The 15,582-nt window shown below is 42.1% G+C and overlaps 1 protein-coding gene and 2 non-coding genes across 14 annotated transcripts in view; all 3 read left to right on the top strand.

The window, feature by feature from the left end:
- Window positions 1-15,582, top strand: part of pde3b (phosphodiesterase 3B) — a 442,736-nt gene that overhangs the window by 240,484 nt on the left and 186,670 nt on the right. For 10 of the 12 annotated variants that reach the window (XR_011596648.1, XM_070899927.1, XM_070899925.1 and 7 more), the window contains one exon: window positions 11,174-11,227. The exons of the other annotated variants lie outside the window; for them this stretch is intronic. Coding sequence is in view for 9 of the 10 variants with exons in the window: in XM_070899927.1 (XP_070756028.1) it covers window positions 11,174-11,227 (54 nt within the window). In the remaining variant the exon portion in view is untranslated. The remainder of the gene's footprint in view (window positions 1-11,173; window positions 11,228-15,582) is intronic. 12 annotated transcript variants of the gene reach the window in all.
- On the top strand, window positions 2,572-2,684 carry LOC139280454 (U6atac minor spliceosomal RNA). Its single transcript, XR_011596705.1, has one exon. It is a non-coding gene; the product is annotated as a U6atac minor spliceosomal RNA (small nuclear RNA).
- Window positions 2,686-2,778, top strand: trnay-gua (transfer RNA tyrosine (anticodon GUA)). The gene is made up of 2 exons: window positions 2,686-2,722; window positions 2,743-2,778. It is a non-coding gene; the product is annotated as a tRNA-Tyr (tRNA).

Below are 15,582 nucleotides of genomic sequence, written 5' to 3'. Positions count from 1 at the left end.
AATATGTGAAAGTGACATATAATGCATGAAGCCTTTGTAATGGCAGATTTGATAATATTGTGAGTCATCAAACTGGACAAATTTCCAGGGAATGCTTTTCATGAAGCAATTTTCATCTTGCATTTTGATTTTGTGAGACAGACTATAGAAGAATGGGTTCCAATGTGTGTGGCATCAGGGTTCACAGCCATGTATTATCATTGTATTCATACCTCTAATGTATTTTTGATGTACTATAAACTGTCAGTTGATAATTTGTGGGCATTTTACATAATTGTCTGGTGATGTGTGCAGCAGCATTTGTGACTCCACTTGACACATTGATCGCCAGAAAGAAAGAAATCTTAGATTGTGGAATATTTCCCAGCACAAAGTAAATACCACTGCTCAGCTGTATTCCATCTCATATTTTATTGGAATCCTTCAGCACCTCTTTTATCTCCATATTTGGCAAAACCCACTGATAGACATGTCTGCCTCTGTTCAGTGCAATATAACTAATGGTTATTTTTACTTAATCCCTCTGAAAGTCATGGATTTAATTCAGTTGGATCGTTTATGCTTGAATTATAGTTCTGTGACTTAAAATAGTTTATTTTTCACTTCTATATGTCAAGTTAAACACTTGGGTTAAACGTTATTATTTTTGTAATTGTTACGTTCTTATTTTCTAGCAGGTTTGAACATTGAACAGTGCCTGTTTCCTGTAGATTTGTTAAAAATAACTGTCCAAATTCCCATAGTGTGTGTGAGTGTAAGTTTAACAAATCCCTTGGTGGAATTTGAATTTGCAAAACAAAAACGTGCTCATTTTTCATGGAGAAACTTGAGCACTTCACTAAAACTAATTTGCCTTTTCATAAATCATATTTTTCAAATATGACTCAGTGTATTTTAGGACATAAATGTCAACGTTCAACATGACAGTAGACCTCTAACATTGATTTACATTAGTGAACATTAGATAATTTGTTCCACATTGTGATATATATTCTAATAGTTTAAGGAAGAGTTGTATGTGGGATAGAAGTAATTTTTTGTATCCATCAGTGTTGCCAATAGGATTTCAGTTGAGCATAACGGGCATGAGATTTCTTTCACAAAGCTACACTGCTGGCTTTTATTTTACAAACTTTCTCTGAAGCATAATGTAGGGGGATGGGAATGGTGCACTTGGTACTCTGAGTAGTACCTGTACCACAATTGGACACTTAGCAGTACCCTGTACAATTATAGATTTGCCCGTCCAAATTTGGTTACCGTCTCTAGAGAGGCTAATCATTTTGAGCTGAATCACTCTCGGCAGGGCCAAGTGTTTTATCTTTGTGGGCCACTCGGCACACGCCATAGAACCTCGGGTACCGCACGTTAAGTTTAAATCTGTGTTCCCATCAATTTGCTTAGGTGTCAGATTGTGGATACGAACAGATCTTGGCTTTCTGATGTAGGATGTATCCAGTAATGAATCACTAAAAGCAGCCCTTTCTAAACATACACTACACTTTTTTTCTGACAAATTATTAAATATGTTCTAACTATTTGCTTTGTAGGTCTTAAGTATTTCTGCCGTTTGGTATCCATTTATCCCAGAACCTCACATGAAGCCTTCCAAAAGTAGGACTGGCTTTAAACAATCTGTGATTTACTTCTTCATCTAGGCGTACATCATGTGACTTGGTGCTTCCTCGGTAGAAGAACCAATCCACTGCAGACAGCGTGTGCCCTTTGATGGTATTATTGGGCAGCACTGTAAGATTTGTAAATCTCTAGCATTAAAGTGACAGCAAGACCAATTCTTTTAAAACAATTTGGAATAAGTTTATTAAACATACACACATGCAAATAGCCTATCGAACACAAGAGCAGTCTATTAGTATCCTACATAAGAACATAAGAATTAGGAACAGGAGTAGGTCATCTAGCCCCTCGAGCCTGCTCCGCCATTCAAAAAGATCATGGCTGATCTGGCCGTGGACTCAGCTCCACTTACCTGCCCGCTCCCCATAACCCTTAATTCCCTTATTGGTTAAAAATCTATCTATCCGTGATTTGAATACATTCAATGAGCTAGCCTCAATTGCTTCCTTGGGCAGATAATTCCACAGATTCTCTGGGAGAAGAAATTCCTTCTCAACTCGGTTTTAAATTGGCTCCCCCGTATTTTGAGGTTGTGCCCCCTAGTTCTGGTCTCCCCGACCAGTGGAAACAACCTCTCTGCCTCTATCTTGTCTATTCCTTTCATTATTTTAAATGTTTCTATAAGATCACCCCTCATCCTTCTGAACTCCAACGAGTAAAGACCCAATCTACTCAATCTATCATCATAAGGTAACCCCCTCATCTCCGGAATCAGCCGAGTGAATCGTCTCTGTACCCCCTCCAAAGCTAGTATATCCTTAAGTAAGGTGACCAAAACTGCACACAGTACTCCAGGTGCGGCCTCACCAATACCCTATACAGTTGCAGAAGGACCTCCCTGCTTTTGTACTCCATCCCTCTCGCAATGAAGGGCAACATTCCATTTGCCTTCCTGATTATCTGCTGCACCTGCAAACTAACTTTTTGGGATTCATGTTGTATGAAAGGAGAGAAGGTTAGCACTCCCCTTGATAAGGATGGAAGGGGCCCTAGTGGCCTTGCAACACACAAATGGTTAAGGCATTGCCATCTAACCATGTAAGCTTCCCTTTGATAGCTCAGTTGGTAGAGCGGAGGACTGTAGTAGCAATATGCAGCAAGATCATCCTTAGGTTGCTGGTTCAATTCCGGCTCGAAGGAGCTGGTCTTTTTCCAAAAAGAGTTTCATGCACAAGAACCCCCAGGTCCCTCTGCACCGCAGCATGTTGTAATTTCTCCCCATTCAAAAAATATTCCCTTTTACTGTTTTTTTTTCCCCCCAAGGTGGATGACCTCACATTTTCTGACATTGTATTCCATCTGCCAAACCTTAGCCCATTTGCTTAACCTATCTAAATCTCTTTGCAGCCTTTCTGTGTCCTCTACACAACCCGCTTTCCCACCAATCTTTGTGTCATCTGCAAATTTTGTCGCACTACACTCTGTCCCCTCTTCCAGGTCATCTATGTATATTGTAAACAGTTGTGGTCCCAGCACCGATCCCTGTGGCACACCGCTAACCACCGATTTCCAACCGGAAAAGGACCCATTCATCCCGATTCTCTGCTTTCTGTTAGCCAGCCAATTCTCGATCCATGCTAATACATTTCCTCTGACTCCGCGTACCTTTATCTTCTGCAGTAACCTTTTGTGTGGCACCTTATCGAATGCCTTTTGGAAATCTAAATACACCACATCCATCGGTACACCTCTATCCACCATGCTCATTATATCCTCAAAGAATTCCAGTAAATTAGTTCAACATGATTTCCCCTTCATGAATCCATGTTGCGTCTGCTTGATTGCACGATTCCTATCTAGATGTCCCGCTATTTCTTCCTTAATGATAGCTTCAAGCATTTTCCCCACTACAGATGTTAAACTAACCGGCCTACAGTTACCTGCCTTTTGTCTGCCCCCTTTTTTAAACAGAGGCGTTACATTAACTGCTTTCCAATCCGCTGGTACCTCCCCAGAGTCCAGAGAACTTTGGTAGATTATAACGAATGCATCTGCTATAACTTCCGCCATCTCTTTTAATACCCTGGGATGCATTTCATCAGGACCAGGGGACTGCGGACTCTATTTAATTACATCAGATACAATGTTACAATAAAAAAGGTATACTTTACTTCCCTCTGGCGAAGCACATGGCCTGCTCCTTTGTAGAGAGAGGTCCTGCTTTTTGCCGTGTGCTTAAGAAAAGAGAAAGAAGAGACGCAGCAATCTTTGGCTTGACTTATTATACCATTGTTTCTCAGAGAGCCTCAGGATTGGGTTTTGTTGGTTCCAGGGCAGTTTCTGATTGGCTTCTCCTCATACACGTATCTGTCTAAAAAGCCGGTGCCATTCTTTGATCAGGTTAATTGCTTTCCAACTCACATATTTTCTAGTTTGGTGAGTTTCAAAGCCATGCTTCCTTTGTAACTTGAGCTCTGCTCAGCCAGGAGACATGAACTTGGGGGAGGGTATCCGTTTTGTCTGTTAGTATAATCTACACTTTTAACATTTTTATATTGTGTATATATACACAGATCAATTTTATCATTACTGAACACTTTTATTCTTGCAGCACGGACGCTTTTCCAGGAGTAGGCTGGTATATAACTTCCGTCTATAGACTGATGGTGAAGCCAAATTTCTTATAGGCATCCAAGAAATGGTTCATGATAATTTGAAGGTCCTCTACTGTTTGGGCAACAAGGGCATTGTCATCGGCAAACAAGAGCCCTAAACAAGATCTTCAGAGATCTTAGTTCAGGGCGGATGGCCGAAACTAATACTCTCCTTCATATAAGTTCCTGAAGGCATAAGTAAGCATAAGAAGCAAACAAAGTTTTAAACAATGAGAGCTAAAACACAATCCTGTTTGACTCCATTGAAGGCACAAGGCATTGGAAACTTCACCATCTTCCATGCCGCTGCCCATCATGGAACTGGATGATCACCTGGATCAACTTTTTGGGACAGCCAACTTGGGCCAGCAGTTTCCAGAAGCTCTCTCTGCTGACTATATCTGCCTTTGTGAGTTCAACAAAGGTACAGTAAAGGTCCCAGTTTTGCGCGCTCAACTTTTCCTGAAGTTGTCTGGCAGTTCAGGACTGGGAATTAAATATTCAGGGGTACTTGACAATCCGGAAGGACAGACAGAAAGGAAAGAGAGGTGGGGCAGCTCTATTGATAAAGGATGAAATCACTGCAATAGTAAGAAATAATATTGGCTGAAATGATAAGGGTGTTGAAACAGTTTGGGTGGAGATTAGGAACAATAAGGGGAAAAAGTCACTGGTGGGCATAGTGTATCGGCCCCCTAACAGTAGCAACTCTGTTGGTCGGAGCATAAAGCAGGAAATAGTGGGGGTTTGTAAAAAGTGAACAGCAATAATCATGGGTGATTTTAACTTCAATATTGATTGGACAAATCAAATTGGTCAGGGTAGCCTTGAGGAGGAGTAGAGTGCATAAGGGATGGATTCCTTGAGCAGTACGTAACAGAACCAACCAGGGGGCAGGCTATCTTAGATCTGGTCCTGGGTTTTAGACGGGATTAATAAACAATCTTCTAGTAAAGGATCCCCTTGGAATGAGTGATCATGACATGATTGAATTTCAAATTCAGACAGAGGGTGAGAAAGTTGGATCTCCAACCAGCATACTAAGCTTAAATAAAGGAGACAATGAAGGTATGAGGGCAGAGTTGGGTAAAGTGGACTTGGAAAATAGATGCAGGATGGTTGATGAACAGTGGTGTACATTTAAGGAGATGTTTCACAACTCTCAAGAAAAATATATTCCAGTGAGGAGGAAAGGGTGGAAGAGAAAAGATAGCCATCCGTGACTAACTAAAGAAATAAATGATGGTATCCAAAGTGGCCAGAACTAGTGACAGGACAGAGGACTGGGAACCTTCTAAAAGCTAGCAAAGAATGACTAAAAAAAATGATTAAGAAAGGAAAGATAGACTTTGAAAGTAAACTTGCACAAATTATAAAAACAGATAGCAAGAGTTTCTATAGGTATATAAAAAGGAAAAGAGTGGCTAAAATAAATGATGGTCCTTTAGAGGACAAGACCGGGGAATTAGTAATGGGAAACATGGAGATGGCAGAAACTTTGAACAAATATTTTGTATCAGTCTTTACGGTAGAGGACACTAACAATATTCCAACAGTGGATAGCCAAGGGGCTATGGGGGGGAGGAACTTAACACAATCACAATCACTAAGGAGGTGCTAAGATAATGGGACAAAAGGCAGATAAATCCCTTGGACCTGATGGCTTTGCTGGAGTTCTTTGAGGATGTAACGAACAGGGTAGATAAAGAGGAACCAATGTATGTGGTGTATTTGGACTTCCAGAAGGCATTTGACAAGGTGCCACATAAAAGGTTACTGCACAAGATAAAAGTTCACAGGGTTGGGTAGAGGATTGACTAACAGAAAACAGAGAGTCCCAAGTATCTACAATCTATATTAACAACTTGGAAGAAGGGACTGAGTGTAACTTAGCCAAGTTTGCTGACGATACAAAGATGGGAGGAAAAGCAATGTGTGAGGAGGACACAAAAAATCTGCAAAAGGACAGAGACAGGCTAAGTGAGTGGGCAAAAATTTGGCAGATGGAGTATAATGTTGGAAAGTGTGAGATAATGCACTTTGGCAGAAAATTAATCAAAGAGCAAGTTGTTATTTAAATGGAGAAAGATTGCAAAATGCAGCAGTACAGCGGGGCCTGGGCATACTTATGCATGAAACACAAAATGATAGTATGCAGGTACAGCAAGTGATCAGGAAGGCCAATGGTATCTTGACCTTTATTGCGAAGGGGATGGAGTGTAAAAGCAGGGAAGTCTTTCTACAGCTATGCAAGATATTGGTGAGGCCACACCTGGAATACTGCGTGCAGTTTTGGTTTCCATATTTACGAAAGGATATACTTGCTTTGGAGGCAATTCAAAGAAGGTTCACAAGGTTGATTCCAGGGATGAAGGGGTTGACTTATGAGGAAAGGTTGAGTAAGTTGGGCCTCTACTCATTGGAATTCAGAAGAATGAGAGGTGATCATATTGAAACGTCTAAGATTATGAGGAGGCTTGATGGGGTGGATGCAGAGAGGATGTTTCCACTGATGGGGGAGACTAGAACTAGAGGGCATGATCTTAGAATAAGGGGCCACCATTTAAAACAGAGATGAGAAGAAATTTCTTCTCTGAGGGTTGTAAATCTATGGAATTCGCTGCCTCACAGAGCTGGGACATTGAATAAACTAAAGACAGAAATAGACAGTTTCTTAAACAATAAGGGGTATGGGGAGCAGGCGGGGAAGTGGAGCTGAGCCCATGATCAGATCAGCCATGATCTTATTGAATGGCGGAGCAGGCCCGAGGGGCTGTATGGCCTACTCCTGTTCCTATTTCTTATAATTTGTTACACTGCTTGTCCATCATCCAGTACTGGATGAGCAACGATTTCCTCCAACTAAATATTGGGAAGACCGAAGCCATTGTCATTAGCCCCACCACAAACTCCATTCTCTAGTCACTGACCTCATTCCTTGTCCTTGCAACTGTCTGAGGCTGAACTTGACCCCGTGAGGAGCTACTGACCGCATCTCTACTCCATGACCAATGTTCTCCGTAAGATCGCCTGACTCCACCCTTGCCTAAGCTCATTTGCTGCTGAAACCCTCATCCATGCCTTTTTTACCTCCAGGCATGTCTATTCTACCCCTCACCTGGCCGGACTCCCAACTTCCAATAATATATTTTATTTATATAGCGTCATTAATGTAGTAAAACATCCCAAGGCGCTTCACAATAGTGTTACAAGATAAAACAGATAAATTTGACATCGAGCCACAAAAGAAGAAATTTAAGCAGATGATCAAAAGCTTGTTTAAAGAGGTGGGTTTTAAGGAGCGTCTTAAAGAAGGAAAGAGAGGCAGAGAGGTTTAAGGAGGCAGTTCCAGAGTTTAGGACCCAAACAGCTGAAGGCATGGCCACTGATGGTTGAGCAGTTATATTGAGGGATGTTCGAGGCCAGAATTTGAGGAGCGTAGATATCTTGAGGTTGTGAGGCTGAAAAAGATTAGAGATAGGGAGAGGCAAAGCCATGGAGTGATTTGTAAACGAGGATGAGAATTTTGAAATTGAGACGCTGTTTAGCTGGGAGCCAATGTAGGTCAGAAAGCACAGGGATAATGGGTGATCGTGACTTGGTGCGCGTTAGTACACGGGCTGCTGAGCTTTGGATGACCTCAAGTTTACGTAGTGTGGAATGTGGGAGGCCAGACAGGAGTGAGTTGGAGTAGTCAAGTCCAGACGTGACAAAGGCATGAATGCGGGATCTGTCAATTTAGATACCAAGCGGGCCGAGAGAAGTAGTGGAGAGGTAGAGCTGGGTGTGGTCAGCGTACATGTGGAAACTGACTCCGTGTTTTCAGATGTTATCGCCAAGGGGCAGCATTTACATGAGAAATAAGAGGGGTCGAGGACAGATCCTTGGGAAATACTCGAGGTTACGATGCGGGAGTGGGAAGAGAAGCCATTTCTGGCTACGATTAGATAGATAAGAATGGAACCAGGCGAGTGCAGTCCCACCCAGCTGGATGTTGGTGGCGAGGAGTTGGAGGAGGATCGAGTGGTCAACCGTGTCAACGGCTGCAGACAGAAGGACGAGGAGGGTAGTTTGCCTTTGTCACACTCTAAGGATGTCATTTGTGACTTTGATGAGAGCTGTTTCGGTACTGTGGCAGGGGCGAAAAACAGATTGAAGGAATTCAAACATTGAATTCATGGGCACGGATTTGGTAGCTGACAAACATGTTCAAGGAAAGGGAGGTTGGAGATGGGGCAATAGCTAGCAAGCAAAGTCGGGTCAAGGGTTGGTTTTTTGAGGAGAGGTGATGACAGCAGACTTGAAGGAGAGGGAAACGGTACCTGAGGAGAGAGAACCATTAACAATGTCGGCTAACGTGGGAGGCAAAAAAGGAAATTGGGTGATCAGCAGTTTCGTGGGAATAGGGTCAAGAGAGCAAGAAGTAGTCACAGACAAGATGAATTTGGAGAGATCGAGGGGGAATATCAAAGAGAAACTAGAGAACGATATAAATTTAGGGTTAGAGCAGGTGGGAGCCTCAGATGAAGTTTGGCTCGGTGGGCTAAATAAAGGAAGGGAACTCGCAGAGGCAGCTGATCGGATGGTATCAATCTTTGAGACAAAGAAGTCCATGAGTTCCCCACACTTGTTGGAGGCGAGTGTGGTGGAGAAGGGGAGAGGGGTTTATGGAGACAGTTAGTAGTAGAGAATAGTAGCTGCGAGTTATCTTTGCAATCCAGAATGATCCTGGAATAGTGAGCAGTGTTTGTAGACAAGAGTAGGAATTGATAATGTTTTGTGCTTGAGCCAGATCTGGCAGTGAATGGCTAACCAGTTGTCCGCCACATCCGTTCAAGTCTGCGCCCTTTTGACTTGATGGAGCGAAGATGAGGTCTCAACCAGGGGGGAATGGCCAGCGTGGGAGAGAGTAATCTTTTTAATAGGGACTAGGGCATCAAAGGTGGTGGTGAGGGTGTGGTTGAGCAGATCGATGGCTGCAGAAATGTCATTGTTAAAAGAGGGCTAAAGGTTGGGCAGTTTTGAGTTGATAAGTGCAGTTATAAGGTTACATAAACTTCAGTTCATCCAAAACGCTGTGGCATGTGTCCAAACTTTCAAGTTTTGTTCACCCATCACCCATGTGCTCGCTGGCTTACATTAACTCCTGATCTGGCAATGACTCAATTTTAAAATTCTCATCTTGTTTTAAATCCCTCCATGGCCTCGCCCCTCTCTACCTCTAAACTCCTCCAGCCCTACAACTCTTGGAGATCTCTGCTCTCTTCCAATTCTGGCCTCTTACGTCTCCATGATTTTAATCGCTCCACCATTGACAGCCGTGCCGTCAGCTGCCTAAGCCCGAAACTCTGGAATTTCCTCACTAAAACCTCTCTGCCTCGCAATCACTCTCTCTTTTAAGACGCTCCATAAAACCTACCTGTTTGAACAAGCTTTTGATCATCTGCCCTAATATCTCGTTATGTGGCTCAATGTCATATTTTATTTTATAACGCTCCTGAGAAGCGCCTTGGGACTTTTTAAACTACATTGCAGCTGCTATATAAATGCAAGTTGTGTAGGCACTGGAGAGACTTGATGGCTCTAATGGTATCAGGCAATGAAGGAGGGTCAGAGAATACACTGATAACTAAGCTTTGATGGATGTTATCGGGAAAGCGTGACTGCAAAATGTTGTATTAGATTTGCAAGAAGTGAAATAAAGAACTTGTCATGTATGTACATGCTGTTTGTAGCCACCAGATGGTGTCATTGTTGGAGGCCACTGAGCAGCATGCACATGGTGCTGCTCTGGTGTAGAAGGCCGGCCATTTTGTGAGTCAGGTACTTTGGGCCGTAATAAAGCAGAGCCAAGTGTGTACCTTGTTCAGTTAAACAGTCCTCAATTTGTACCTTTATTGCATACATAACGGAACTTGCATGCTATACGCATGATTTTTAAATAGTAGGAGCCAGGTGGCACATTAGTAAGGCCTCAATATTATTTTAAAGGTTTGGAAGCCAAATAAAGACAGAGGGCTGGATTTTCGTCTCAAGATTTTGGGGCTTTATTGGCTGGGGCAGGGTTCAGGGGGGCGGGGAGGCGGGGGTGGCGATCCTGCTGCCACCGAGGAAAAAGTTTGTGCCTCGGTCAGCAAAATTTGGCAGCTGGGCCCCGAGTGTGGGGCGGAACGCGAAGGGAGGCATTGCACACCTCTCTTCGGGCACTAGAGGGGCTGAGCATGCGAAAATCCTGAGCTGAAGAGCCGGCTTTGGAGCGCTCAGAGGCATGAGGAGAAGAAAAAACTTGAAAAAACCCTACCAAGAACATTCCCAAAAAAACCTCACGCCACCACTTCATAAATCGGGAAAAAAAACACCATTTACTTGAGGTCATCATTTACTAACCTGACTGCAGCCGCTATAGCTTGGACCACCTGTTTGCACAGGTAGTCACAGCACACGTCTCTACGCAGCGCTACGGGTCGGGTGGGAGACAAAAATCGATCCGTTGGCGCAACCAGGGACATTGCACACTGTCACCTCTTCCGGCCCTGATAACTCTGGTGGAAGCTGGCCGCACGCCCAGAAGAGCTCGCCGCCATTGTTGCCTCTCCGGAACAAAAACAGAGGCAGCTCGGAGCGGTAAATCCAGCCCTCGGAATATTTCCTAAGTTGCAGGAACAGACAAAAGCAAGGATTTTTTTCAGCTGTTTGGTTTGTTGAAGACTATGAATGAGGCTGGGAGTTTAAAAAAAAATTAGTGGTACTCGGCAAAGACTGAGGGATTCCTTTTGCATAGCAGCTACAGGAATAGGTTTTTCTTCTCCGCCAAATCTAAGTTGTGTTGTGGACATGTGACATTGAATGTAGTGTAGCAGATCTAGATAGGTTGCTATGAATGGTGTAAATATATTTTCCAGATATAATCTATTAATGGCACTTAATTTCATATTTTGCAGATGATCCTATGGGACTGGGACTTGAAGCAATGGTTCAGAAGCTACCAGTATCAGGTTAGTATCAAATTTGCGGTAACCTGTCCATTGGCCTAAAATCCCATACGTGTACTACATTCTGAACAAGTTTTCTGAAGATACAAAGATGAGAGGAAAAGCAATGTGTGAGGAAGACGCACAAAATCTGCAAAAGGACAGAGACAGGCTAAGTGAGTGGGCAAAAATTTGGCAGATGTTGGAAAGTGTGAGGTCATGCACATTGGCAGAAAAAATCTAAGAGCAAGTTATCATTTAAATGGAGAAAGATTGCCAAGTGCCAAAGTACAGCGGGACCTGGGGGTACTTGTGCATGAAACACAAAAGGATAGTATGCAGGTACAGCAAGTGACCAGGAAGGCCAATGGTATCTTGGCCTTTATTGCAAAAGGGATGGAGTATTAAAGCAGGGAAGTCTTGCTACAGCTATACAAGGTTTTGGTGAGGCCACACCTGGAATACTGCATGCAGTTTTGGTTTCAATATTTATGAAAGGATATACTTGCTTTGGAGGAAGTTCAGAGAAGGTTCACTCGGTTGATTCCGGGGATGAGTGGGTTGACTTATGAGGAAAGGTTGAGTAGGTTGGGCTTCTACTCATTGGAGTTCAGAAGAATGAGAGGTGATCTTATCAAAACGTATAAGATTATGAGGGGGCTTGACAAGGTGGATGCAGAGAGGATATTTCCACTGATGTGGGAGACTAGAACTAGAGGGCATGATCTTAGAATAAGGGGCTGCCCATTTAAAACAGAGATGAGCAGAAATTTCTTCTCTGAGGGTTGTAAATCTGTGGAATTCGCTGCCTCAGAAAGCTGTGGAAGCTGGGACATTAAATAAATTCAAGACAGAAACGATAAGGGGTTATGAGGAGCGGGTGGGGAAGTGGAGCTGAGTCCATGATCAGATCAGCCATGATCTTATTGAATGGCGGAGCAGGCTCGAGAGGCCGTATGGCCTGCTTCCGTTCCTATTTCTTATGTTCTTATAATTATATTTTGGGAGACAGAAGTGCTTTATTAAGGATTTTATTAGTAAATTTTACATTTATTATTTGTTATGTTCTGACTTTTTGATGTATACTGCAAAATTGTCCCGTGATACCTGCACCATTGTTCCTTTGCAAGCCGTGAATGTCAGCTCGTGGACATTGCTGTATGTGATTGGCTGACATCAAGATATGTGTTTGTAGGTTGGGATTTATCTGTCATTTTATTTTTTGTTAAACTTGAATCAATGTCGTCCACTTATGGAAAATACTTAACACTAGAGTAGTCGAGAAATGATGAACATTTTCCAATCGTGTTTGCCTAATCTGAATTACAAAAGCTCCTGCAATTTTACCTTTGGTTGTTTGGTTTGAAATCCAGCAATGGTCTGCTTTCATGTATAGAAACTATTGGATATCAGAGTCTCCTATTTTTATTTTATCTCATTTGTGTAGTACACTTGGTAGAATTTCATTGTTTAATACTTAAAATATAATGTACCGGTTCCTGACCATTCATCTACTGAGACACTGACTCTCGCAAGGAGCTATGAATCTTTATTGATTACATTTTCAAATCAAGTGGGTGGATGTACCATGGTGCTCCACATGCTGTGTTCGAGAGTGTACTGTTTTTTATAATATGGGCTTCTAAGCCAGACAACAAGTCTGTCCCCTGATCCCAGCAGTGTCGGATTAATTCTTTATCTCTCTCTCCACCTTCCTTCTGCAGGTTATTACACCCCTCTCTTCTTACAATGCTCTCTCTCTCTCTCTCTCTCTCTCTCTCCTTGCTAAAAATGTAAAACATTATAATCAAAAGTAAACAACTAGCATGTTCCATTTTCTCCAACAAACTTTAACGCTGTTCTTGTCAAATAACAGCAAATGATTTTGCATTTTTTTAAATTATTTTTTCTCATTAATTTTTGTAATATTTTACTCACATTTTGGTTTACTGCCTGCAGATTCTATTTTCTCACTCCTGCACAATTTCTGTGACTTTCTCCTTTTTTCTTTGGGTGTAATTTTCACTCTTTACTGGAATATTTTCTCTCTCATTTTTCCCTCCATCTCTTTTGTTTCAGTACATTTTATCTGTCCCTCTTAGTAGTTCCATTCTTTTTGCTGTAGTTTCTGTCATTTTTTTCCTCTATTTTCTCCCCTTCGGCTGTTCATCTTTATTCTGTGTATTTAGCCCCTGCCTTTATTCTCTCGGACATTACATGCCTGTAACTTTCTGCTGCTCTCCTTCCGTCCCGATCCCGTTCCCATTGACCATATTGCTCTAATTGTCGTTCAATTAGACTAAACCAGAAAATATAGAAACTGACACTCAGAGGGAGAAAATAGTCACTGAAACTGCAGAAATAGTGAGAAAATACAGAAACCACAGACAATAAACAGAAATATGAGTAAAATATCCGAAACACAAGAGGATAGGACAATAAAAAATGCTTTATTTGACAAGAACAGCATGAAAGTTCTGTTGTTGGAAATGGCAGACATTTATATTATTTGCTTGCTTGTATTTCCTTATACCGCTTCCACCGTTTTTCCAGAATTTTATAGCACAGAAAGAGGTCATTCAACCCATTTTGCTTTTGCCAGCTCTCTGAAAGAGTTATCAATTTAGTGCCAGTATGTTGCCTTTTCTCCATACTTCACTATTAATTCTTCTTCCATTAACCTTCCTCCAGTGAGTGGGCTGCTTGTTGAACTCACTGTGGTTTCTCAGAATTCTAGTCTTTCATACTGGAGATGGATTTCTGCACACATCACTTTGCTGCTTTACCTTGGTGGTGTGCAGTGTGCTATTTAGAAGAGGGGATATTGTTGGTCAGGCTATTGAGTACGTTTCTTTTCTGTATGTGCAGCAAAACAAACTGAAGTAGAAACTTTGTACCATTTTGGAATTGTACAATTTTGCAATACAGAAACGGGCTTTTCAGCCTGTCAAGCCTGTGCTGATATTTTTCTTCACATGATTTACAAAATCTAATTCTATTGGCTCTCTATACCCTTTTAATAATTTGTTCAAGTAACTATCTAATTCCCGTTGAAATTTATTTGTTCTGCTTTAACAAGTGTAATTTCTGTTGATTATATTTTTGGTGATGTCGAGAGGGGTTGATGAGGAATGATGACGGTGCCTGTATCTTCAACAATCGTGTTTTGCTGGAATGTGATTGGGGAAAATATTAAAATGGATGGAAAGGTTTTGAATAATATGATAATTTTTTTAACTTTTGTTATTTACCAATCAGAAAGGATTAAAAACACCAATGTAGGTTGGGCCTTGTATCTCAGAGCACTGGGAAGGTGGCACTGGGTCTGTCAATAGCGGGTTGGGATTTTGGGCATTAGCCGGAGATTTTGAGGAAGTGGGACGGAGGTTCTAGCAATTCTGCAGCAAGTTCTGGAATCTAGGATCACAGTGAGAGCACTCCTGAGAACTTTCGATCACTGGGAAAGGGGTTGCAGGATCTGGAACGACCAGGAAGAGAGGTCTCCAGGCTTCGGAGTATTGGAGCTGTCCTGGGATTGAATCGGGTCATTGTAGAGGAGCCAAGTAGTCCAAAATCTTTTTAATGTAAGGAGATGAGGCAGCTGAAATTTTGCTCTTCAGTGATCGAAACCTAGCTTGGTGGGGGGGAGGTTGAGGGCCAAAGTTTTGCTCAGTGGGATGTTTTGTTACATTGAAGGCGCTATATAAATGCAAGTTAGGAGTCAGTCTGATGGTTTTGATTATTATCTTGGGTTGTAGCTTGTTGTGTAATGTTAGGTCCAACCCCATTGTGATTAGTTGGTCATGCCATGTTACATTGACAGTGCTACCTATGGTTTGTTAGAATCTTGTGTTTTTTTTTAAAACAGATAATCCTTTTCCTTTGTATTTAATTTTTATCCCTTATTATTTTTAAAGATGGCCACGCAAAGCAAGATATATCAGTTAAAGGTAGATATCTGAAATTTAGCAATACGAAGGAGGTGTGTGGGTTTAGCTGTATTGGGGGTGGTCCTGGGCTTTGGTGCCAATAATGGAGGATCTGAGCTGGGGTGGAGGACCCAGAGTTTAATTACACTGTGCTGGAACTGCAGGGTTTGACAGAACTGAGGGATAGAACGTAGTGTTTGGCTTATGCTGGTGTCTGTCAGCAGTGAAGGAAGAGGGAATGGATGGGCCTGATCGCATGGAAGGGGTGGAGTTCTCGGGTCTGGCACTATTTTTTTTAATTTTATAAGAGATCTCTGCAAGCATGGAGTTTGGTGATTTGTGATTGGTTGTTGGATGTGCATTCCTGTGCCTGTCACTTCCTCTGTCTCGCGCTTTCAACATCTTTGTCTTGTATTTGTCTTTCTCTTTCTATTTCCGTTTCTGTGTCTC

Source organism: Pristiophorus japonicus, chromosome 14, assembly GCF_044704955.1.
Source record: "Pristiophorus japonicus isolate sPriJap1 chromosome 14, sPriJap1.hap1, whole genome shotgun sequence".
In the NCBI taxonomy this organism is placed as follows: domain Eukaryota; kingdom Metazoa; phylum Chordata; class Chondrichthyes; family Pristiophoridae; genus Pristiophorus; species Pristiophorus japonicus.
The sequence above is the reverse complement of the archived record's forward strand: the minus strand, read 5'-3'. Positions and strand labels throughout refer to the sequence as shown.